Source organism: Pan paniscus, chromosome 13, assembly GCF_029289425.2.
Source record: "Pan paniscus chromosome 13, NHGRI_mPanPan1-v2.0_pri, whole genome shotgun sequence".
In the NCBI taxonomy this organism is placed as follows: Eukaryota; Metazoa; Chordata; class Mammalia; order Primates; family Hominidae; genus Pan; species Pan paniscus.
Window position 1 is genome coordinate 81,005,345 of NC_073262.2, and position 27,102 is coordinate 81,032,446.

At 39.5% G+C, this 27,102-nt stretch overlaps 1 protein-coding gene across 27 annotated transcripts in view; it reads left to right on the forward strand.

The window, feature by feature from the left end:
- Positions 1-27,102, forward strand: part of OSBPL6 (oxysterol binding protein like 6) — a 202,717-nt gene that overhangs the window by 166,576 nt on the left and 9,039 nt on the right. For 11 of the 27 annotated variants that reach the window (XM_063595456.1, XM_055108813.2, XM_055108817.2 and 8 more), the window contains 7 exons: positions 1,959-2,092; positions 12,400-12,507; positions 14,389-14,526; positions 22,896-22,983; positions 23,500-23,753; positions 24,515-24,652; positions 25,934-25,997. In XM_063595456.1, the coding sequence (XP_063451526.1) occupies positions 1,959-2,092; positions 12,400-12,507; positions 14,389-14,526; positions 22,896-22,983; positions 23,500-23,753; positions 24,515-24,652; positions 25,934-25,997 (924 nt within the window). Of the gene's footprint in view, positions 1-1,958; positions 2,093-2,881; positions 2,906-12,399; positions 12,508-14,388; positions 14,527-22,895; positions 22,984-23,499; positions 23,754-24,514; positions 24,653-25,933; positions 25,998-27,102 lie in introns of all 27 variants that reach the window. The other 16 variants (XM_034954580.3, XM_034954581.3, XM_055108808.2 and 13 more) reach the window with 2 other exon arrangements.

The window sequence follows — 27,102 nt, forward strand, 5'->3', positions numbered from 1 at the left end:
TTCAGCCTTCAAAAAGGAAGTGATCCTGCCAATTGCCATAGCATGGATGGGCCTGAAGGACATTATGCTAAGTGAAATAAGCCAGACTTGGCCAGGCACAGTGGCTCACACTTGTAATACCAGCACTTTGGGAGGCTGCAGTGAGCAGATTGCTTGAGGCCAAGAGAGCAGTCTGGCCAACATGGCAAATCCCGTCTCTACTAAAATTACAAAAATTAGCCAGGCGTGGTGGTGCATGCCTGTAATCCCAGCTACTTAAGAGGCTGATGCACGAGAATTGCTTGAACACAGGAGGCGGAAGTTGTAATGAGTGGCTTGTGCCGCTGCACTCCATCCTGGGTGACAAAGTGAGACTCTGTCTCAAAAAAAAAAAGAAGCCAGACCCAGAAAATAGTATTGCATGATCTCACTTATATATGGAACCTTTTTGTTTTTTTTAAGTCAAGTATATATAGAGAGAGAATAAAACAGTGACTACCAGGGTGGCAGTGGAGGGAAGATGTAGGTCAAAGGATACAAAGTAGCAAATGTGTAGGATGAACAAGTAGAAAGATCTAATCTACATTGTGAAGATTATAGTTAATAATAGTGTGTTATATTCAGGACTTTTGCTAAATTAGTAGATTATAGCTGTTCTTGCCACAGCGCGGTGCGGGGGCGGGAAATGGATAAGACGATGGATATGTTAATTCGTTCCACCACAGTAACCGTTTTATTACATATATGTATCTTATGACATCATGTTGTATACATTAAATATATACACAATAAATTGTTTAAAGCTAACCATTTTACTACTTATATGTATCTTATAACATCATACTATATACCTTAAATACATACACAATTAAAAAATTTTTAAGCCTCCATTGAAACTACATATTTTCAACAGACACACAAATTCTCTATGCTAGGCAAAGAAACAAAAGAACTTTTCTATGACTATTGCATGAAGTTTTTTGGAAGCGTTATTTTAAAATGGATGAAGAGCTTGCTTTTAGAGCTACCAGCAGGATTAATGTAATCCAGCTATCAAGTTATTACCTTTAAATTGATGATGACAGAATGTAGCACATAAATCAATAGATCGTGAATCCCTTGTGATCCTGCCATTTTCCCCCTGTAATTCAGCCACTCTATTTTATGCTAAAAATTTCCACTTTTATAAATACCTTTCTCAAATAAGGAAATACCTATTTTAGAATACTTTGCATATTATAGAAACTCTGTTATTATAAAAATAGATGTTGGAAAGTCACCCTTTCTGTAGTTCACGATTGAAGACTGCCTCAGATTTTACCAATGCTAATTTGTTAGGTATGTAGGAAATGGGGAGGGGGTGTTGTTTTTATTGTTGCTTTTAAATCAAAGCACTTTAACAACAAGATATTCCTGTCTGAGAAAGCAACGCAAGTGCTGTTCTTAAAGGCATATCATTTCCTACCTCCAAGAGAACCAGTCAAAACTTCTTGATCAGCCACCTGTTTTATGTTGGCAGAATGCATAAAATGCTCTTTTTGGGTGCATGCTTTTGGAGAATATTTTTGGATAGTTCTAAATTATTTATGTGAGACTTTATGCTACACAGAACTGCTCAAATATGATAATCAAATATGGCAAGTAAACTTGTTCCCTATTCTTTCTAGGGATTATAAATTAATTTCTAAATATTGATACTTTGCATTGATCTTGATATTTTACATGCTACTTCCAGATTTTTGTTGGCCTGTCTGGTATAAAAAACAAATTTTTCACTCTGATCAATTGCCATTGTAATATTTGTGTGTAGTATAGATATCCTGATAAAGATTCCTTTTGAAGGCTGATTTTTAATTAGACCATTACATAGCCTTTCCAAAAAATGCCTATTTGTGAGTGAAAGTCTGGAGAAATTTATAATGTTGTGTATTCGTTCTGCACATATCTGACAGTTTTTTCTCACTTTTCTCCCCACCCAGTGCATTCTCTTTTGAAGTCTGCATTTAATAGCATAGCTATAGAGAAGGAGAAGCTGAAGCAGATGGTTTCCGAGCAGGATCACAGTAAAGGCCACAGCACGCAGATGGCACGGCTCCGACAGTCACTGTCTCAGGTAGGCAAAGAGTGTGTGTTTGCATGTACATGACACACTCCCAACCCTGTAAGATGAAAGATCAAAAGATGGGGGGCTGGCAGGGAGGTGGCTAGTCATGGGGATAGTACAGTTTGCAGAATTTCCCCCAAAAGACTGCAGTGTCAGTATTAGATTTTACTAATTTTCTTCCCCAAAATTTCAAGGTAAGAGTGAAAATAAACCAAACTTGCTTGTAAGCGTATAATGGTAATTTTGGCCAATTGAACACTTAATGCTTCTCTAAGGTCATTTATAAGGTAGCCCCTCATTTTAAAAAAAGAATTATGCATTCATTTGACCTATACATCTGAAATGTGTTCCAGGATATATTCAGTCCAATAGTGAATATTTTTAAAAAATGTACTAGATCTTCCACACTTAATATTTTTCCCACTTACATCTTAATCTGTTTAAAATTACTGATTACTATCACTCATTTTTTTCTTTTCTGATTTGCACTCTTGAGGTTTTCTTCCTAAGTTATGCTCCCTGAACTAGACTTTTATATTTCAATATATATTATAGAGTTGATGTTATTAATACTAATCAAATCCCTATGTATCTATATCAAAGTTGAAATTTCTGATAAAAATCCTTTAGAGCTGTGCTTATGCTTTTTTCAACTGAGTAGTTCCTTAGAAGTAAGTATTTTCTTTAGTCTATAAATGCACTGACTTAACTCCTTTAAGAATTCAATGTCGTTATGTGATTTTGTGAGAACTCGGTGTTTATATAAAATATTATTCACTTCCTGGTGCCTTGGATCAGAGTGAAGGAGCAAGCAAATCCTGGGTAAGTGGTTCTCCGCGTGGAGCAGATCCTGCTTGAACAGTTTCCCTCGGTCCCTAAGAAGTAGACTTACACCGTGTCACCATGTTTTATGTCCCTGAACTGTCGGCGTATTTTCAGTGTTAAGTTTCATGTCATGGATGTTGTTATATGGGCCACACTTTCTGCATCATCCATAAAACACTGTCAGCTGAGGGGCATATGCTGCTTCCAGTACAAAGCCAGGGGTCTCAGGAGCATGAGCGTGAAAATCCACTACGATTCTGCCAGTCTTCAGAGGGCTTTATTTAGAAGAACATTTTAATGGCTTTCCCTGGACCCTTCTCATGTCATGGATCGGTCGAACACTCAGTTGACGTTAATTGGTCTTCCAAATCATTATTCTGAAAGTATCATGAATCAGAAAGATCAAAATAGTGGTCAAGTAAACATTCAAATGTCATCTTGTAAACATATAAAATACATTCTTGTCCCCCTAAGTGTTGCAATGATTCCTTCAGATGTATTTAATGATGGAGGCTTAGAGTTAGAAGTCAAGCTTTACTAAGAAAAATAAGAAAATGCATTTGTTTCTTGCTTGCCTGCTTGCTTGCTTTTATTTGCTTGTAGGTGAAACAGAGAATGGTAAATAAAGATCTCGGGTCGGGCTTCAGGTGAGATTAGAAATAATTATGAAGAGAAATTTTACAACAGTTATTCATTTGTTCATTCCCTTATTCATTGTATTCCATTCAGGTGACTATATGCTAGGTATTGTGCAAGGTACAGAACACCAAGGTAAAAGTAGCCCTGGCCATGTTCCCAGCAAGCTCGTGATCTGATTCATGAGATGAGCAGGAAACAGTGAAATGGAGCACGCCGTAGTACATTCAGAGCAGTACATGGTGGTGCAGATTTCCAGGGCTCTGGTTGCTCAGAGGAATGGGAGATCCCTGAGTTGAGAGCAGAGCCACAGATCAGGCTTCTTGGAGGAATCAGACCTTGAACCTGGCCTGAGTAGACAGCAGCCGCTCACAAGGAAGGGTCTGATGCTAACATGGTAAAAGTAAAATAAAGCAAAATTTGATCAACTGTGCTTCCTTGGGGTTAACATATTTCCCTCTCTTGTCAAAACATATTTATTTGCATCTAAAGTTAGAGCCTCAATAGATTTTTGTTGGATTTTTTATTTTTTATTTTTACAAAAAAATCTCAATTTTAGCCTTAAAAGATGTGAAAATAATTTGGAACTATTAAGTTTCAAATAGACCGTTACAGCCTATCCAATAGATAATTCAGTGCTTGCAGTTGTGTGTCATCCCAGCATTTTGGTGATGTTCACATTCTCGTGTGTGTCCATGCCCTCCCCTCGGCGTAGTCGCACCCCCACTGGCCATCTATTCCCGCCACCTCTGAGTGTGGATTCCCTTTTGGAAACCACAGCAGCCTTTGCTTAAGGTATTTAAGTTTACTGACAGTTCTTTCCTTTCTAACAAATTGTTATTCATGGTTAGGCTGTTGGAGAGGTGTCTGGAGAATGGCAGGTAGTTCATAGTGGAAGAAGTAGGAGATGAAGAAGGAAGAATTACTCTTAAGAGTAGCTGATTAAGTAGGCAAGAACCAGCTCATCAGGGACTCCACAAAGGGTTTTGGATTTATCCTATCAGTTAACAATTTTAACTGGTAAATGATAATGCCAGAAATTAGAACTATTACAGCATATTTCTGCATATTAGAAAGATTACTCTGGTACAGTATGGAGGGTAGGTGGAATTGGGAGGCAAGGCTAGTTGGACAGATTCTTATGGTATTTGAGATAATTTGAGAATAGCTTGTACATTTGAGATATTTCTAAACTGAGGAAGTGCCATGCCAGCATTGGTGGAAGGAGGGAATACATTTCAAAGACACCCAGGAGGGAGAATCAGCATGGCTTGGAGATCAGTGGAATGTTAGAGAGGGACAAGGACACAGAGTCGAGACAGTCCAGGGTTTTTGCTTGGATAACTGGGTATGTGAAAGTTATTGTCCCCAAGGTGGGACTACAAGAGGAGCTGGTTTGCTTTAGGTATTTGATGATGGATTTCTGTGGAGATTGAGGTGTCTGTGGGGCATTTTACAGGCAATTAGATATTTATGTCTAGAGCTCAGAAGACAGGTCTAGGCTAGAGAGGAAGATGGATGCCCCTGCATATCAGGGCAGTTATAGATGTTGACGAGTTGCAGTGCAGTTAGAATAAAAGGGTCAGTGGTGCTCCTGCTGCTATAGAGAACATTAACATTTAAACGACAGGCTGGCCGGGCGCGGTGGCTCAAAATAATCCCAGCACTTTGGGAGGCCGAGGTGGGTGGATCATGAGGTCAGGAGTTCGAGACCAGCCTGGCCCACAGGCGAAACCCCATCTCTACTGAAAATACAAAAATTAGCTGGGCGTGGTGGCGGGCGCCTGTAATCCCAGCTGTTTGGGAGGTTGAGGCAGGAGAATCACTTGAACCCAGGAGGTGGAGGTTGCAATGAGCTGAGATCGTGCCATTGCACTCCAGCCTGAGCAATGAGAGTGAAACTCCATCTCAAAAAAAAATAAATAAAAAACTTATTTAAGTAGTCTAAAACTTTTAAAGCCTATGTTTTATTTGACATAAGTCCTATTTGATGTATGTCTAGTGATTAAAGTGCTGCATTTCAACAAGGCTTTAAGTATATCAGACTCAGCAAATTTTATCGTCTTTTTCGAAGGCACATAGCAGATAAAATACTTGAAATTAGCATTTTTACAACATGCTTAGCATAAATTGTTACCTGCCTTGAGCAAACAAAAATTTGCAAGGCTGGACAGTCTAATGAATTGCTCTTCTAAAGTAATGTTACTTCAACCAGCCTGGTCAACATGGTGAAACCCCGTCTCTACTAAAAATACAAAAAATTAGCTGGGCGTGGTGGCAGGTGCCTGTAATCCCAGCTACTTGGGAGGCTGAGGCAGGAGAATTGCTTGAACCTGGGAGGCAGAGGTTGCAGTGAGCCAAGATCGCACCATTGCACTCCAGCCTGGATGACAGAGCGAGACTCTGTCTTAAAAAAATAAAAATAAATAAAGTAATATTATTTCCCAATCTATATGTACACAAAAGCATATATAATTCTATTATTTGACCCCCATGAAACTTAAACTTTCACACTTGAGAGGGAGCCTGGATGTTGGACCCAAGCCTATAGACAGGACATTTTATGTGGCATCTATCCCTTATAAATGACTTTATTTGACATCAGCTATAATTTCATATCTTTTTTTGTTTGTTTTTTGGAGGCAGAGTCTTGCTCTGTTGCCCTGTTTGGAGTGCGGTGACACAGTCTCAGCTCACTGCAACCTCCGCCTCCTGGGTTCAAGTGATTCTCCTGCCACAGCTTCCCAACTAGCTGGTATTACAGGCATGCACCACCACGTCCGGCTAATTTTTTGTGTTTTTAATAGAGATGGGATTTCACCATGTTGCCCAGGCTGGTCTCGAACTCCTGGCCTCAAGTAATCCTCCCACCTCGGAGTCCCGAAGTGCTGGGATTATAGGCATGAACCACTGCACCCAGCTTATGTCTTGTTTAATGCAGTACCCTGAACACCAAAATGAAATAGTCTGTAATAAAACTAAGGCAACCTCAGCACCCCAGATTACCATAATAATAAAAATCCAACTCATCTTGAGCCTATCTTGAATACATTACATTTTATCACTGTTACTAGTTTGATTCCTGGCCCCAGAAATTGTGCACAGCTTGTGTTAAACGCAGTGAGAGTTGGGCTCATATAAATGTGAATAACGGAATATGACCCATCTATTCCAGCTAGAATCACTGTATTTTATTAAATCAAGATGCCATCAATTGTTACATGCATCATCATTTTGTGCATTACTGAGAAAAGGAAAAAAAACACTACTGTCAATTGAACTGACACGGTGCTTCAGAGGCGGTGAATGTGGGGGGAAATGTGCATCTTAGAATCAGCGAAATGTAAATAGAATTGAAGCAAAAAAATTGCTTAACATACTATATAGTAGCATAATGTAAAATCCAAGTCATATCTGTCATTCTCCCTGTCCACAACATTTCACATACCCAAATAATTATTCTGTGATGAAATAAAAGTTGCAAGTGTATTTGTTTATTCCTTAATTTCATAGTTCCCTGAGACTTGGCCAAATTTGTTGTATGTGAAGATACTCTTTATAGAATCCTTCACATCTTCTTTAAACTTTAAATTGTGTCATTTTGAACATAATTTGGCAATATTTATTAAAAGTCTTAAAATGTTTTTACCCTTTTACCCTGTAGGTCCATGGCTGATATGTCTATTAATGCTGAAATTTAGAAAACAATCATGCACATATTCATGGCAGTATTATTTATACTAGTAAAAATCAGTAACAGCATAAGTGTCCAATAGTAGGAAATACTTGCTAATGCAACTATTAAAATTATGTGTGTGAAGAGTTTGAAACAAAATAACTGCTTATGTGCAAAGAATAAGGGGCAGATACAGTATGTAAACTGTGCACCCATTAAACAATATTAAAAAATACAGAGGAAAAAAAAACTAGAAAGAAATGGGCCAAGCTACCAACAGTCGGGTAGTAAGATGCATTTTTTAAAAATTTGTCTATATTTTGCATTTTCCAAATATACTATAATGGTATTTTTGTAATTGAAAAAGCAAGTGATTTTTAAGAGAGACCCAGGATTTGGTTTTTGACAGCTCTAGCTTTGACAGTTTCTATGCTCATTTTCTCATTCCTTTTGAACCAGTTTTATTTTTATCTAAAGTGTTTAAATTTATGATGATTTCATCTTGCCATATGTTTCATATCCTTCTCCAGCCATTAGGCTTCTATGTTTTTCTCCCAGAACCCACAGTTCCATTTAGTAAAATGTTTATGCCAGAGTCTCACCCAGCCTAAGATAAATCTTCACCTAGGAATTACCTGCCACGGTTGATGAATGGTAGTTAGTAGCTAAGGAGGTGGCAATTTAGGTAATTGATTCTGGCTCAAATCTTTAAGACAGTAACTTCTTTTACACATTGGAAAGGAATTGTGTGTTTCTTGGATATATTAGCCTTGAAATGTGCATAAGGGACATGAGGTGTGGGGAAATGAGCATGCATTGTAGTTTTTAGTGCAGTCCGAGCTCAGTAAAGCAAGTGGTGAGAATATGCATAAAACCTGCTGCGTGAAGAATCTGTGCCCAGTTCCTGGCTTCAAGGTGCTTCCTCCCTGTTAGGCCTTTGGTCCTGTATGCCACTAATAGCGATGTTATTGCTGACAAGTCTCCATAGCTCTTCTTGCTCATTGGCTGGTTCCAGGGGCTGGTCCTCTGCCTCCTTTTCCCTTGCTTATGCCACTGCTCACTCCTCTTGGGTATATTCCCTACTTTATTTCTGCCATCTTCTAGGCCCTTTTCTGTTGTCATGAAGAGCATCACTTCCCTGACAATACTTCTCCCAAAGTTTCAATGATATTATTATAGAAACATGGTATTATTAGATAAAAATAATTTTTAGGGCAGGAAATAATAAATGTAGACCTAAGCACTGCCTGAGAGCACTACACCAGAAAGCTCATGGCACTTGGTTGTAGCAAACTTTAAAAACAGCCTGTACAATCAAGGCAAAATGGGGAGGATGCGCAGAAAGGGGCTGTTGCATGCTCAGTTGCCGGCTTACACTTTTCACCACTGGGGTTGCCAGAGTGGGAACAGTCTTGATTTCCATGCTTCCTGTGCTATGTAACAGCAACTCTTTTCTACCACTGCATAGATATTATTAATAAAATGATGTCTTTAAAATTTTTAGCTTTGAACTCAACATGCTTAACATCTGGCTTGAAATCATAGCAGCAGAGATGAGTCTTCTACTTTTGTCTCAATTCTAAAAGTGATTAAAATAAGAACTAGCAAAATGCATCATTATCTACTTAAAATGGAACCAAACTGTTTTCTTTTGGCACAATGTTAATATTTTGGCAGGAAAGTGTAATTCTTTACCAGTAGTGGTAAACTACAGGAGATCTTTGGCTTTGAGTATTTGCCATCATTAAAAAAAAATAGTTTTGAAGTTTGAAAAAAATTTACATTAAAAAATTAAATGTAAAAAAATTAACAAATAAAAATACTTCTATTTTTCTTCATCTTAATAAAAAAATCCTTTTTTTTTTTTTTTTTTGAGACACAGTCTCTCAGTGTTGCCCAGGCTGAAGTGCAGTGACACAGTCTTGGCTCAGTGCAGCCTCCACCTCGAGTTAAAGTGATTCTTCTACCTCAGCCTCCTGAGTAGCTGGGACTATAGGCGTGTGCCACCTCACCCAGCTAATTTTTGTATTATTGGTAGAGTTGGGGTTTCACTATGTTGGCCAGACTGGTCTCAAACTCCTGACCTCAAGTGATCCATCTGCCTTGGTCTCCCAAAGTGCTGAGGTTACAGACATGAGCCACCACACCCAGCCTTCATCTTAATAAGAAATACTTTAACTGAGATTTATCTCTTTTGCTCCCATGCTACTCTTTTTGCCATCAATGGAAGAGAGAACAGGGTTTCAACAATAAGAGAATTAAGTAAGGACACAGGTGATAAAACTCTCTCCAGACCATCCCAATGAATGCCAAAGTAAACTTTGCATAGAATGTAAAAATACCTTGATTATGCTCTTATCAGAGAGCCAAATATTGATGATTTGCCCCATAAAGTATAGAAATTCCTATGAACCATAATCTAAGCATCAGAAAATCCCCAAACCCAGAATTATTTTTGCACTTTTCTGGACACTAGTTGATCTTCATCATGATAACCAAGAAGCACTGTGCAGGATTCTGACTTAGCGTTTCAATCAAATTTGTATGTTTATTTAATACAACCCCAGAAAGGTTAAGTAACTTGGTAAAGACTTAGCCCTGAGATCAAGAGAACCTGATCTTCTGACTCCCAGGCTAGAATTTTTATTCTTCACATCACATCTAAGAAAAAGAATAAATTATATTTAATTTAAAAACCTCTGAGTTCATTTCTTATTGATATTAATGGCTAGATGTTATCTTGTGTGCCCATCATACATACCTGTAGGCATGATCACATTTAATGAACATGGGGTAAGATGAGAGCTTAAATAAGAATTTAATTTTTTTAAATATCCAGAGCAAGCTTTTCTTATAAATGGCAAACCTATCTTTAACATTCCCACCCCTGAAGAAAACCACTACTTATCTTTGCCCTTGAGTTTTTGTGGGGTTGTTTTGTTAACACTCTCACAGTGGCAACAGAAGGTATAGCTACTTTGGAGGAACCATTATTTGAGGTTTGTATGAAACCCTCAGGTCAAGACTGTGATTCTGGGCTGGGCAGGGTAGCTCCTGCCTGTAATCCCAGCACTTTGGGAGGCTGAGGCCAGAGGATCACTTGAGGTCAGGAGTTTGAGACCAGCCTGGCGAACATGGCAAAACTTCATCTCTACTAAAAATACAAAAATTAGCCAGATGTGGTGGTGCATACCTGTAATCCCAGCTACTTAGGAGGCTGAGGCATGAGAATCACTTGAGCCCAGGAGGCCGAGGTTGCAGTGAGCTGAGATCACACCACTGCACTCCAGCCTGGGTGACAGAGCAAGAGTCTGTCTCAAAACAAACAACAACAACAAAACTGTGATTCTGCAATTAAAACTATCAAATAGCTTACCATGAGGCCTCCCACTTACATGACACCAAAGCATATCTGGTTCCAAATGTTTCAGTAACTAAGGCAACTATGCATTTACTTGTAGGCAGAGAAGCAACAAAGAAGAAATCAGCATCTTTTGTGGTCCTAACTTATAGGAGAAAGGCCTATGGTACTCACAATAGATAAGAGTAATGCAGTGTCGTGGCTGGGTTTTTTTCTAATTCTAAGTGTTTGAGATTTTGCTCCAAGAAAAATGATCCTGAGCACTTTTTCAGGATGAAAAGATACTAGGAGTCTTCCTTTGAGGCACATGGTTTATCTACTAAGAATGTTATCACCTTTTTTCCCATAAAACATTCCTGTTTTCTCAGATCGTCAGAGACATACTTCCTCCTATCTCCAAATGTAATGACTGTAGAATCTGTATCCACCTTTAATCCATCAATGTGACAGCCCTCCAGATCAAGTATATGATTTGACATATTGTACAAACTGGTTCTAACAGCTTCAAACAAAATCCAAAGGCTGCAAGTGATAGTTCTGTCCTCAAAAAGCAAAAACTGGGTTGAGGGAAGGGAAGACATGGGGACCAGGATGGAGAGAGGAGAGAAGAGGCTGCTCTGTGCTCCATGCTCAAGGAGTAAGCAATGAAGAGTTTAGCTACTTTGTTTTTACCCTGGGTGTTTTAATAGGTACAGAGTTGTAATTATGAGATTATATTTGTGTATGTATTGATTTACTGTATTCATTGGCTCTGAATGAAGCGGAATGCCCATTCCCTGAAGCAGATGCCCTCTTTACTAGGCACTGACATTTATATCTTTACATCTTCTAATCGCTGATCTTAATGGGAAGGAAAAGAAGACTATCTTTTCTCTGGGCCTTGTCTTCTCACAGGTCTTTAACTTGAGGCTTGATATAATTCCAGTTAGCTACATCTGTAGTCTATAAATGGAACATGTTTCTGTGTATCAATGGGATGTTCATTCCCAGAGGATTCACTGTACCTTTGTCAACAGGGTTCTTGTAGGGATGCCATGCTTATGTAAAGCTGTTCTCTTCTTGTAATAAATGCAGTTGCTCCGCATACTAAACCGTGTTATAGCAAGTAGTGTTTTACTGATGCTAACTTAAAGCATGTTGGAGGTAGTGTTATGAGGAGAACTTAGAGCTGGGGTACTTTCAGTGCTATGTTCTTTGTTATGGTTGTCAGTGTCTACACTGTTGAGTGAAGACACCTTTTTGTTTGCACTTAAGTTAGTTCTGCAGCACTGTCATATATATTAATTATGTGCTCCTGGAAAATGAAAATACAGATGTTTTCTTTAAACACACTAAAATATAATTCTATAAACTAAAGCCAGTTCATTCCATTTCTAACTAATTTTTAAGATAACTACCCAGCTTTGAAACAACTCCCAAACTTTAGAAACTAGAACAAAAACATGAAAGAATTTTCAATGAAAACAACAGTTTTCATCACAGGCTGCAAAAAGTAATATATATGTAGTGGTAGACTGGGCTTGAGTATAATGGGACTCACTCTAAAGGAAAGAAAATTTCATGAATCACTTTTATGAAATCTAGTAACTCTTTCAGCCCACCAACCTGCAAAGTTGCAATCTTGTTTTATAAAAAATGAATACCTTAATTTTGAGCCATTTATTTACTCCTTGCTGGTAGGGTCTGGCTCATGATGGCTTCAAAAGTTAGAGCTAAGAACATCACAGACATTATTGTCTAACTTGTACCTGTGTACTTGTTCTGTTTTATGCTTGCTTATTAATTTTAAATTACATGTGTGGTTTTTGTTATTTTAAGGCACTCAACCAGAATGCTGAACTAAGGAGTCGGTTGAACAGAATACATTCAGAGTCTATTATTTGTGATCAGGTTGTCAGTGTAAATATTATTCCTAGCCCTGATGAGGTAAGACTCATTTTAAATAGATGCAGAGTACCTATTTTTTAGCATCTAAATTTACTGCATATTTTTGTTTATTTATATCCAGTTCTTTCACAGTTAATAAGGTTCCCTCCATAAATATTTGTGTCACTGACAGTTCAGTGTTCTTTGAAGTAAAGGTTATATAAGAGCTTGACATCATTTATACCTGGTGATCAGTGTCTATTTTTATTTATTCCTATGTTCACCTGATGCCACGGAATATTTGATTTATATATCTACTCCAGCTTGTTAATTTTCAATGTCTGTCTCATTCATCATTGGAAGTGTTCATTAGCATCAAATGGCCGGTGAAATGTTGCAAAAAAAAAAAAAAATTAGCTGAGAAGTTGCCAAGTAAAAATGTTATTAAGGTTTGTTTTGAAAGCCCTAAGGACAGAAGTCACCTGACCTTGTTAAGATAATACTAACGGTGCTGCTACAGCTACTGCTGCTGCTGCTGCTAATTAATAGCTGACATGTGTCAAGTGAATGCTTACTATGTGCTAGGTATTGTGTTAATGACTTTGCATGTGTTATCTCATTTGACACTCTCAACAACGCTCTGTTAGGTGGTATTATTATTCCATTTTTCAGATTGAAGAAAAGAGAATAGGAGAACATTCAGTATATGGGCTAAACTAAACTTAAGTGTATAATTCTGTTTATGACTCTCCATAAAATTATTACTTTATAGCATGAGAACTTACACTTTTTTTTTTTTTTTTTATACTTTAAGTTTTAGGGTACATGTGCACATTGTGCAGGTTAGTTACATATGTATACATGTGCCATGCTGGTGCGCTGCACCCACTAACTCGTCATCTAGCATTAGGTGTATCTCCCAATGCTATCCCTCCCCCCTCCCCCCTCCCCACCACAGTCCCCAGAGTGTGATATTCCCCTTCCTGTGTCCATGTGATCTCATTGAGAACTTACACTTTTTAACAGTAATGTTAGAGCTTTATATACAGTGGTGGTATATGTAACAAGATGAGAGGTTTAACTGATACTAAGGTCATATTTATACCAAAAACATACATTTTACTAGAAATCTATAGGTACAGGGGTTCTAACCTCTTAGGAAACGTTATCCCAGGACAACTTGTCTTTGACTTAAGTTTTCCACCCTAAATCCATTCACCTCCATGGGCCCTGTGTTCTCTGATAACACTTGTATTCACTCAACTGCCCAGAATCTAGAAGTATTTCTAAAATTTGTCATTCAAAAATAATTTGATAATCTCAGTTGGAATCTTCTTTTCAACCTGAAATGTGCACTAGAATATATATATACATTTCTCTTACATTTTTTATTGAAACTTAAATAGCTTCCTTGAAAACTATTTATCACTTATTGAATAAAAGTGTAATTTGAAATAAGGTTCAATATTCCAGTCATGTGTTTTATTGGTTAAAATTCATGATCAAATTGGAAAGTGACGTATATAGTCTGTCTCAAAAATTAGTTTTATAGATTTTCTTAGCATAACTCTAGTAGTTTCTACAAATATTTCTTCATGTTTAATGTACCGTTAGAATATGACAGACCTAAGAATAAGAGAATGAAGTTGTCTTTACAGTCAATCAGGGTATTCATAGCGGCTTAACCTGACTTAGTATCAATCAACCAAAGATTTAAAATCAAGGCACAGTACCAACACCTTTCAACTATTCCTTTTGGGGTCTTTAGACACATTGGAAGGAAACTTATACAGTGATCATTGCTGAATTGCAAGTGAAAATTGCTTGTGGCCGCCACTTTTTAACATACAGTATTAAAGAGTAGAAATCTGGCTAATTTGAAGGAATAGCTATTCTAACAGGGAGAAAAGCAATTACACTGTATGCTTCTGTCTTCTGCAGGCTGGTGAGCAAATCCATGTCAGTCTCCCCTTATCACAGCAAGTAGCCAATGAGAGCCGCCTCTCCATGTCAGAGTCTGTTTCTGAGTTCTTTGATGCCCAAGAGGTGCTCCTCTCTGCAAGTTCGTCAGAGAATGAGGTATGTATGCCTCCTTGACTTGTTGGCCTCAACATCTTGTGACTGAGTTTGAGTTAAAGAACATAAAACTGTGGAACTTTTTGGTGGTTACTTTCATTTGTTTTTTTTGTTTACATCATAGTAAAATGTCCAAATTGCAGCAAAGCTAAAAGCATGCAAACTATTATGAGTTCCCAATTACTGAGCACTTAACGTTTCTGAGCATCAAGAATTTAAATTTGATGAATTAAGGGAAAGAATCAACATTTATTGGAGTGTCTTCTATGATTCCTATTTCAGGGTAACAAAAGAGTTTATGACAGAGCTGTTTATAGAAGGAGACTAGCTAATAAATATAGAAAGAATGAGAGAATTAGGAAAGCACCGTTCATGCGCATACACAGACACATACATATTAGATATTTTCGCTAGGGACATGAATTTAAGCTTGGAAGGATAATGTGTAGCACATAGCTAGTTGGGTAATTATGCTTTTTGGAGGTTAACCGCTGACTATCATAAAAGCTGTACTGGATTGCTCTTCATGCTTATGATTCTTGCCAAGGTCTTGGAAACTGGGAACCTCTTCCTTGGTCAGGTTGCAGAAATTAGCTCTTTTGCTACAGTGTAGTCAACTTTTTCTGGCATGAGAAAAGCAGCCAAAACTCTTTTCCACAAAGCTGATTAGGAATTTTGTCATTTGGGATTGCAAATCTATACTGCATTTTTACAAAAAAGAAATGAAATCATTGCTAAACATTATTTCCATATGCATAGAAAACAGATTGGAAGGAAACATCCTGACAATTAGTAGTAGTTGTTTTTGGATGTTTGAAATTATGAGTGATTTTAGAAACAAAGACAAAGTGGAAAAGAGAAAGCAATAGTGAATACATATCATTTTTATAATGGGAGAAAAGTAAAATAGAATTCTTATATCAGATACTGAATTTGTCAGCATACCAAGGCATGCACCTGCCTGTCAGATCCCAAGGCATGCATTAGCAGGTTCAGAGCGACTTCCATTCACAGGCTGGAATGCTAATTTAATGATCTGTGATGGTAACTGATACATACTCTCAGATGTACAGAATAATCATCCTTGCTAATTAGTGCCTCTTTTCCTGTAGGCAAATCTGCATGGCAAGCCTAATTCTAGTCAGAGATTGCCTGATGAGCAAGGGACATGAGTAAACTTAAGGCTACAGGGCCAGAATGTTAGAGCTCCATACTCACCCTCCATCATAGGGATACTCTGGCACAAGGACTTGGTATTTGTGTCTGTCTGCCTGCACCCCCAGGGACCACCATGCTGTCGATAATGCTACCAAAATTTCCTTTTCTGACTCTGCCTTGCTGAGCTCCCATAGCTGACCCATCCTTCATCCTTCTTTTTTTGTTGTTGTTGTTTTTGTTTTTGTTTGTTTTTGTTTTGAGACAGAGTTTCGCTCTTGTTGCCCGGGCTGGAGGGCAGTGGCGCGATCTTGGCTCACCACAACCTCTGCCTCCTGGGTTCAAGCAATTCTCCTGCCTCAGCCTCCCAAGTAGTGGGGATTACAGGCATGCACCTCCACACCCTGCTAATTTTGTTTTTTCAGTAGAGACAGGATTTCTCCATGTTGGTCAGGCTGGTCTCGAAATCCCGACCTCAGGTGATCCGCCTGCCTCAGCCTCCCAAAGTGCTGGGATTACAGGCATGAGCCACTGCACCTGACCCCTTCATCCTTCTTTAGTCAGGTTACAGTCAGACTTGACCGTGCATTATGTGAGTTCTTACCTATCATCTGATGACTTCCTAGCTTACCTTTCTGAGAGCTATTTCCAAGTCCCTGGGGCACACCCAGCTGGGACCCCAGGTACTGCTTGCCCTGGACACTGGGTATACGAAATGAAGAGGATGTGAAGCAGGTCATTGCATGAGTCCAAGCAAGATGGTGGTGCCACCCTGGGACAGGTGAGGGGTTGGGGAGTGAATGTGGTGGCAGAGAGCGGGATAAGAAGGTGGAGGGCAGGGTCGCAGGGAGATGAGACATTCACTGTGAGGCATCATGAGTTTATCAGACCTCTCAGTGGAGTTACCTGTCAGGCATTTGCATATTTAAGTCTAAAACTCAAGGACAGAACTGTCCAAGAGAGAGTCAGCTCGGGATCTGCATAACCAGCTACCTGTTAGACACTGACACCTGGTGCTCACAGAACCTCTAATTCAGCACGTCCCAAAAGAGTTCATCAACAAGCCCCACCACTCCGCCAGGGGAGAAACCCCAGCCTGCCCATACCTCTCATATCGCCTATCTAAGTGCCCCTCTACCCAGCTGTTCACACCAAATGCCTGAAGATTTTCCTTCACTCCTTCTTTCCCTTTACTACCACCCACCTTGATTCACTCGGGTTCTATAGCTTCCATCATCTAAATACTCTCAGATTTGTACATCTTCCTGCAGCTTCAGTGCCACTGCTCCAATTCAGTTCCCATCTGCTCCCCACCTAGATCACCCCATCAGTCTCATAACTTTTCCAGTCTCCCATCTTGCTGCCTCCCATCCATTTTCCACTGGGGAACCTGAGTAATCTTCCTAAAAGGCAAATCTGATCATGTCTGTATTCCTAAGGACACTGTATCCAGTGTCCTTAGGATAATATTCTAAACTCCTTAGCTATTAAAACAAAGACCGTTATAATCTGATGCCTGCTATCTCTCCAGCCTCATGCCACCTGTCTTCTGGAGCCTTCCAACAGCCAAAGGAATGATTTCTGGAGTTGCCCATTTGCTAAAGATATCTTGTGTCCCTTGCTGTAGCAAGGAGAGTGACTCTCTCCTACAACTCACACTGGAAAGAGCTGAACTGTACCCCCATTCCTTGTGCCCCATACCTCACAGGTTTTCATAAAATAACTGTTTTTACTTGCAACTTCTCCCTTTATCACAACACTTGGCCTTAAGTATTTGAAGGGGGTAGGCCAGCAGATAAACCCAAGTGACAGATATTATGATGTTCTCAGAGTTGCTTTTCCCCTTCAGCTAAGGCTCGATTTCTGGGACAATCTCATCTGCCCAAGTCTCTAAGTTCCCTTATGTATAAGAGAGTTCTCACATTGCCATAAGGAAATACCTGAGACTGGGTAATTTATAAAGGAAACAGGTTTAATTGGCTCACGGTTCTGCAGGCTGTACAGGAAGCATGATGCTGGCATCTGCTTGGCTTCAGGAAACTTACAACCATGGCAGAAGGCCAAGGGGAAACCAGCCCTCACATGACCAGAGCAGGAGCAAGAGAGCAAGGTGGGAGTTGCTACACACTTTTATACTACCAGATCACGCAAGAACTCACTCACGATCAGGAAGACAGTACCAAAGGGGATGGTGCTAAACCATTCCAGAGAAAACCATTCCCATGATCCAATCACCTCCCACCAGGCCCCACCTCCAACATTGGGGATTAGATTTCAGTGTGAGACTTGGATGGGGACACACATCCAAACTGTATCACCTTGTGGTGAGGTCTCCCCAGAAGGCTCCTCACACCTTCACACTCATAGTCTTAGCAACCCACCTGGTGAGTTGACTATACATGTGGGAATCCTAGCAGCAGCTGCAGGCTAGGCTCAAGCTGCATATCCTGCACTGCAGCTGCCAAAGGAAATTGGGCCCCTGCACTTGCCATCTACCCTGGCCCAAGCACTTCCCGCAGAGATCCACAACTTCAGCTCCTTCACTCTCTTCAGACCCTTACTCAAAGGTCACCTCCAGGGAAGCCTATGCTGGCTGTCCTATCTACAATTTAGAGTTGCCATTTCTTCCTTTCCTCTGACCTTTTGGGGTTTTTCTATTTATTTTTGAGACAGAGTCTCATTCTGTCACCCAGGCTGGAGTGCAGTGGTGCAATCTTGCCTCACTGCAATCTCCACCTCCTGGGTTCAAGCAAGTCTCCTGCCTCAGCCTCCCGAGTAGCTGGGATTACAGGCATGCACCACCACGCCTGGCTAATTTTCATATTTTTAGTAGAAATGAGGTTTCACCATGTTGGCCAGGTTGGTCTCGAACACCTGACCTCAAGTGATTCGCCTGCCTCGGCCTCCCAAAGTGCTGGGACTACAGGCGTGAGCCACTGCGCCTGGCCTCCTCTGACCTTTTGTATCCCTCTTTCCTCATTTTTTTTCCTTCATGCTTATCACTGTCTTAAATATATATATATTTCCTATATTTCATTTGTTGTGTGTCTGCCCCACTAGAACATAAATTTCATGAAGGCAGAGATTTAACCACTGTGTCTCCTGCACTAAAACAGTTCTGGTGAGCCCAGAGCAGGTACTCAATAAATATCTGCTAACTGAGCAAAGGAAGAAATGCTTATAATGATTATTCTGAGAAACATCTGGGCATTAGCTGTCTTACATTAACATTTTCCATGGCTGAGGGAAAAATCCTCTTTATATGTTATTTACCAATGCACTTTACTGAATGAATCCTCTGCTCTTTTAAAAAGTGTTCTTCTTGCTTCCACAATAATCTATTTGCCTTTACTTTTAAACTTGTTTCTGCAATGCTGCATGCCTGGTCACATTTAGGAAAAATATATATTTTCTGAACTCTTTTGAATCCCTAAGTTTGTAAAGAGAAATACTTGGTTCCAGGACTTCTTAACCACGGGGCAGAGGACAAACTGTTTGATTACAATAGTGCAGAGCCTTGGCTCTTTGTGCAGGGTAGCGTGAATTGACCACAGCAAGATAGCCCAGCCTTAGTTACTGCACACATGTGACATGTATACATCTTACTCAAGGCCCACTATTATTGTAGAATTCTTTTACACCAGTGATTTCTGATCATTTCTATGATATATTAGTTTGGGAGAGATTAGAAATTGAAGAGGAAGGCCAGGCATGGTGGCTCATGCCTGTAATCCCAACACTTTGGGAGGCAGAGGCAGGATGATTGCTTGAACCAGGAGTTTGAGACCAGCCCGGGCAATACAGGGAGCCCCCACCTCTACAAAAAAATAAAATAAAATAATTAGCTGGGCATGGTGGTGCATGCCTGTGGTCCCAGCTCCTTCAGGAGGCTGAGGTGGGAGGATCCCTTGAGCCCAGGAGGGAAAGGCTGTGTCGAGCTGTGATTGTACCATTGTACTCCAGCCTTGGTGACAGAAAGAGATCCTGTATCAAAAAAGAACGAAGGAACGAAAGAAAGAAAGGAAGGGAGGGAGGAAGTAAGGGAAAGAAGAAAGAAAGAGAGAGAGAGAGAAAGAAAAAGAAAGAGAAAGAAAGAAAGAAAAGAAAGAAAGAAACAGGAAGGAAGGAAGGAAAGGAAGGGAGGGAGGGAGGGAGGGGAAGGAAGGAAAGGGAGGGAGGAAAAGGAGAAAGGAGGCAGGGAGGGAGGGAAAGAAAGAGAAAGAAAAGAAAGAGAAAGAAGAGAGAAAAGGAAGGAAGGAGGGAAGGAGAAAAAAAGAAACAGAAAAGGAAAGAAGAGAGAAAGAAGAAAAGAAATCGAGGAAGAACAGACTTTATAGCTGTTTGTAGGATAAACATGAGTGTTTTCTTAACAAATGTTCAAACAATAAACATGCATGCAATGTGAATTTGGTTTAGGTAGACATTTGTCTCCTCAAACATAATTGTGTATGATTAGATTTTTTTCAGAGAAATCACCAGAGGAGTTTGATTTACTTTTTTTCACTTTCAAGCATAAGAAGTTGGCTTTTCATGAGCCTGATGGTTTAACCTTCAGCTCTGCTGCAGTCAGTAGGAACTGTGGGAACCAGTTGCAGCGGGAAAATATGAATCAGAAAAAGATTTTGTTCTCAATTTGTCATCTTTATGGGCTTACTCTGTATGCAAAAACAAAATTACCATTATTCATCCATGTGTGCAATCATTCTGTCCATCACTTTTCTCCCTAAATATATGAATTCTTCTCAACCCTAATTTTTAAAACATTAGCAATAAATCCAGAAACCTTAAAGACAAAGACCAATTGTTTTTATGTACAAATTCAAAATTTTTACATGACAAAAGAATTGGCATAAACAAAGTTTAAAAATGCAAGTTAAGAAAAATGTAATCTATATGTCAAACTGAAAAATTTGTGAAAGATAAGACAAGGAGTTCATAAAGGGTGAAATTTAAACTTTAAAGCAATCTTTTGGCCAGGTGCAATGGCTCATACCTGTAATACCAGCACTTTGAGAGGCTGCAGTGGAAGGATTGCTTGAAGCTAGGAGTTCAAGCCTGGGTAACGTAGCAAGACCCTTCATCTCTAAAAAAAAATTTATTTTTTAATTGGCAAGGCATGGGAGTGTGTGCATGTAGTCCCAGCTACTTGGGAGGCTGAGGTAGGAAGATCCCTTGAGCCCAGGAGTTATGAGCTCAGGTTGCAGTGAGCTGTGATGGTACCACTGCACTTCAGCCTGGGCAGCAGAGTAAGAGTCTGTCTCAAAAAAAAAAAAAAAAAAAAAAAAAAAGTGATCTTTTATGTATACTAGGTAAATACTAAAAAAGATGGATAGTGTAAAGTGTTTAAGTGAATGTGGAAAGATGGATGATGTTCCCATATATTGCTGACGAGAACAAACTAATCCAGTCTTTCAGGAGAGCAATTTGGCAACATGGAACTAAAGCCTCAAAGTGACCCATCTGATCTAGAAATAAATTTTAATGTAATCACCAGGCAGATTTATGAAAATATATTTACAAGGATGTTCATCCAAGTATTGTCTATAATAATAAAATGTTAGAAACCACCTATATGCTGGTTAAATTCCTTGTTATAATCATATAATGAAATATGTTGCCTTTCCAAATAAAGTAGCTGTAGCTACTATAATGAAAATGTATTCAGAATGCTATAAAGAAATATGTAAACTGATGTCCTTTTTCAGTATATAAAGATAGATGTGTCAATATGTTTGTACAGTCATTTTGAAATTGGAGGATAATACTCACCAAAATGTTACATGGTTTCCTATAGGTGATGGGCTGATGGGTAATTTTCATACTCATCTGTTTACTCTTACCTGTTTTCTAATTTTTTACAATAAGAATGTTTTATATTCAGAAAAAAATACAGCATTGTTTCCATTTTGAAGGAAGTAAGTATCAGCAGCTTTCTTGCCTGTGGGAAAGTCATTAGTTTTCCCATTCCTCTGATGTTCTATCTTATCTTCTCTTTCCTGATCTGCTCTAAGTCCCTTTAGTATGTACATTGTTCCTTAATTTCATTTTTCTGCTAATTTGTGTTTCATTTTAGTTTCACATTTTTCTCATGCAGGGGGTGGCTTCACTTTGCATCTCTCCCCATTGTCACAGAGGCCAACTGAATCTAAGCCGTATTTCTTTTTTTTTTGAGACAGAGTCTCGCTCTGTCGCCCAGGCTAGAGTGCAATGTCGCGATCTCAGCTCACTGCAACCTCTGCTTCCCGGGTTCAAGCGATTCTTCTGCCTCAGCCTCCTGAGTAGCTGGGACTGCAGGCGCATGCCACCACACCCGGCTAATTTTTTGTATTTTTAGTAGAGACAGGGTTTCACCATGTTAGCCAGGATAGTCTCGATCTCCTCACCTTGTGATCTGCCTGCCTCAGCCTCCCAAAGTGCTGGGATTACAGGCGTGAGCCACCACACCCAGCTGACTGAGCTGTATTTCTTACCCAGATCTACACAGCATCCTAGTATCTGGCCTCCCTAGGGAGAGCTGCCAAATATCTTCCTGAAAACCAAATCTGACTCCAACATCCTGTGCATTTTTGTTGGTTTTACTAACTCTTAGGATTGTATATGAACCCTTTTCATTGGCATGAAAAGCCCTTCACTGTCGGGCCCTCTTGTTTTCTCTCCCCTCTGTCACAGCCACTCTCAACATCCTTGCATTCCTGGGATAAATCTTGCTCTCATGGGCCTTACCTTTGCACGATCTCTCTTCTTTGTGTGCTTCTGTCCCTTCTAATAACTGGGCAACTCCTATTCATTCTCTAACACCCAGTTTAAATATTGCCCCCTGGGCAGCCTCTCCTGAGTCCTCTAAGGTAGAGTCATAGGGCCTTCTCTTAGTTATTAGGTTGGTGCAAAAGAAAGTAATGGCAAAAACGCAAGTACTCTTGCACCAACCTGAAACATTCTTAGTGTATTATATTAAAATATTTCTGGTTCTTTACTGGTCTCCCCTGCCCTTCTGCCCCTACTAAGACAAGGAGCTAAAGACCAGGCTCCCTTCTAGTGATCCTATATGCTAGTTCATGAAGACCCTCAAGTGTTCATTGCACATATGTCAAATACTTTTCCCTCTAGGACCTCTGCTTCTCACTGGAACAATATTTTGTTATTTTTAATCATTTGATTATCTGAGCTTGCAAAACTGAACAAGAATTCTGATCCTTGTATGTTCTTCCCTTCCTTAGGCTTCAGATGATGAGTCTTACATCAGTGATGTGAGTGATAATATATCTGAAGACAACACCAGTGTTGCAGACAATATTTCTCGGCAAAGTATGCATCATTTGAGCTTCCAGGTTGTTCTATCTACATGCCAAATTGCAACACGAAGACTTAATGAACAGGCATTCCCCCTCCCACCCCACCCCCACCCCTGCTAATTGTTCTTTTGGCAGCTGATTGTTCAATACATTCTATTTTGTATGATCTCTTGAGGTAAATGGTTGAAAAAATCTGTTAGGTAAATGGTTAAGAGAAAACGTTTTTCCTCTTTCTCAAACCAACAGCTTGAGTCCTTCTTATTAAATGTATTTAATTTTTTAAAACTTAGCCTGTCTTGTCTTGAATGATATTTGAGTGTATCTAATGCCTTATTTATAAAACTATACACTGTTGTTTTCTGCATTTATTAGCAACCTTGCATTGAAAGAATTACATTTACTTTTGAAAAGATATAATGAAGACTCATGAAATGTCTCAAAATCAGATTTATTTGAAAGTTATTTCCCTTCTTGATTTTGTGAAATCAGAACAGCAAAGTGTCCTTCACTGTGACTCTCCTTGTTCCAGTCCTGAATGGGGAGCTTACAGGAGGGGCCTTCCGAAATGGGCGTCGAGCATGCCTGCCAGCTCCTTGTCCTGACACCAGTAACATTAACCTGTGGAATATCTTGAGGAACAACATTGGTAAAGACCTGTCTAAAGTCTCTATGCCTGTGGAGCTAAACGAGCCGCTCAACACCCTGCAGCACCTCTGTGAGGAAATGGAATACAGCGAGCTCCTGGACAAGGCTTCGGAAACTGATGATCCATATGAGCGCATGGTAATAAATAACTAACAGAGCAGCGCCCCTCAGGGATTTGCCAACCCTAGACCTGGGCTAAGCCAGAATTCATTATGATATATTTGGCATTTGCATAATATTCTTACTGCATAGTAAAAGAGGAATTGACCTGTTTGCATAAATCCGGCAAGGCCAAAACCTCCCAGATACCAACACAGGAAGACATACTTTTTGTGCCTTATCCTTGGTCTAGAGTGTTTCTAAAGTTAAGGTGTAAAGGTCTCATACTCCTTAGAGGTTGAAGGCACACCTTGCCTCACTTTATCAGTTTTTCCTGAATGTCAGGATAGCCCATCTGTTCAGGAACTTAGGTCTGAGAAAATAACTTCTGTTTATACTTCACCCTTTATCCCATATGGCTGCGGGAAACATGCCATGCCCTCTGAAAAGCACCCGCAACCACAATCCTCATGCACATGAGGCTAAGATCATGCCTGTGGCAGAACCAATAAGCTGGGTTTCAGAACCTTTGAACTCTGTGATACTCATGACGTTGGATGGAAGGGTGAAAAATGCTTCACCTCAGTGGCCTGCTGGTTTCTGTGCGAGTGGTTTTACCTAATTTTACCTATTTTTTTCCCCATGAGTTGATAAAAATTCTGTACAGACAATAGAAAATGCAACTGTCATCAAATCAACACCCATCCACATGAGGTGTGTAAAATCTAGAGGGATGAGGAACAAACAGACCCAGCAGTCGTCTCTCCTATATTATTCCCTTTTCTTCAATGTTTTAACAGGTTCTCGTTGCTGCATTTGCAGTTTCAGGATACTGCTCCACCTATTTCAGAGCAGGAAGTAAGCCATTCAACCCAGTCCTTGGGGAGACTTATGAATGCATTAGAGAAGACAAGGGATTCCGCTTTTTCTCAGAACAGGTAAGCGCCACTGGACTCAGTGAGGTTTCTATATAGGTAAGAGGACAGTTCAGTGATGAAAGCACCATTTCGATAACAATCTGTTGGGATGGGTTATGATACCAGTTGTGAATTCAAAGTATCTGAGACAGGTCTTAATCAGTTTAGAAAGTTTATTTTGCCAAGGTTAAGGAAACACCCATGACACAGCCTCAGGAGGTCCTGACAAAATGTGTCCAAGGTGTTCTGGACACAGGTTGGGTTTATACATTTTAGGGAGATATGCACCATCAATCAATATATGTAAGATGTACATTGATTCTGTCCAGAAAGGTGGGACAACTTGGAAATGGAGACTTCCAGGTCATAGGTAGATAAGAAAGGTTGCATTCTTTTGGGTCTCTGATCAGCCTTTCACTGAATACACAATTTACATGTGAGAGGGTGGTAGAGAGAGAGTCACTTATGCCTCAGTCTCGCTCTGTGAATCTGCATTTTTACATAGACAGTAGGGCAGAGGAAGTAATCAGATATGCATCTCTCTCAGGTGAGCAGAAGGATGACTTTGAGTTCTGTCAATCCTTTGTCCCATACCTGTGAAGATAAGCTATCAATGTACATTGCCAGGTTGAAATTCAACAGAACTGTTTTAGGGTAAAGATCTTGAGGCCCACAAAGAATTTCCTTGTGGGCAAATTGTGAGGGAGAGAGGTAGCCTTTTAAAAAAAAAAAAAAATCTTTGTAGCTATCTTTTTTAGGAATAAAATGGGAGGCAGGTGGTCCTGAGATTTATTTTCTTTTCACACAGTTAAGAAAACTAACACAAGAACAGAAAACCAAACACCGCATGTTCTCACTCATAAGTGGGAGTTGAACAATGAGAACACTTGCACACAGGGAGGAGAACATCACACACCGGGGCCTGTTGGGGGGTGGCGAGCAAGAGGAGGGATAGCATTAGGAGAAATACCTAATGTAGGTGATGGGTTGATTGGTGCAGCAAACCACCATGGCACGTGTATACCTGTGTAACAAACCTGCACATTCTGCACATGTATCCCAGAACTTAAAGTATAATTAAAGAAAGGAAGGAAGGAAGAAAGAAAGGAAGGAAGGAAGGACGAATTCACTTCACTTATGGGCATTATTTCCCCTCTAAATTGTTTAAGTTCTCAGTGTTTTTAAAGCATGAAGTCTTACAGATTTACTTATACATTTTGAGAATAATTCAGTAAGAGAAATGGATGACCATGTGGAAGTTTTAACACTGATACTGCCTTCTTTTTTGTTTTTAATTACCAGGTTAGCCATCATCCACCCATTTCTGCCTGTCACTGTGAATCAAAGAATTTTGTGTTTTGGCAAGGTTTGTATTTCAATTATAATTTAAAATCAAATGTATGAGCCTATGAAAAAATATCTGGCTTCCAAAGGGACATTGTATTCAGTTTAGATTTCTACCTTTGGAACTCAGCAAATGTTAGTAATTGGTGCAGAGCTCATTTTGAGAAATCGAAATTCCTGGTTTCAACATGAAACAGTTTCAGCTAGGAGATGAGATTGCTTATCTTGGAAACAATGCTGTATGGAATAGCAGAGCTCCATGCGGACTGTGCCGGCGGAGAGCCACCACCTTATCTCATGTTCCTTATTGTCTGCATCTGTAACATGGAGGTTCCATCTGCTGCCTTCTTGGTTCTTCGGGGTGTGCAAAGACATTTTAATTCTGAAGGAAGGCTCTATGACACATCATCAATGGTCATAATCTAAATAGATATGCAAACATTACAGTAATTCCTGGCCTTTAACTCACTGGGGCTCCAGAGTTTGGATTGAAGTCTCTACTTAGTTAAGTCAGAATGTTACAAGCTTGCCTAATACAAAAAAGTTTCTAAACTCCTTTACAAAGAAAAGAATATTTATGCAAATGTGAACATTAAGTGTAAATAGTTCCTTCGTGTTTGGAAGGGTGCTTCATTACTCACAGAATGACTTCTCATGAGCATTTTCTTAACCTGAAAATACATAAAAATGATAGAACACTGTAGCTGTACTTTATTGCAAAAAGATGACAGATCATTTCTTGGTCATCACCAAGAATCAGGCATCTTGTGGAGATGGCACGAAGTTCCCATAGTTCATCAAAATGGAACCAGGTGGTTATCACAAATGCACAAATAAATCTAAGTTTCCACATGTAAAACATAAAGCCATCGTGTGAGGTAAAGTGCTGGGCCCTGGTCTATATCTTAACAACCAGTATAAAAACATTCATTAAGTTAATCCCACTCTTTCATAAATCTTATTTTATAAATCTTATTTTATCTGTATTTAGAGATTTTTTTTAACTGTAATCCCAAATTATATGTCTTTGATATGGGGGGAAATGTATATATAAATTAATTGTATTGCTATACTCCAATTATTTTTAGTGTGCATCTTATGCTTGATATATTTGTTAACTATTTTTA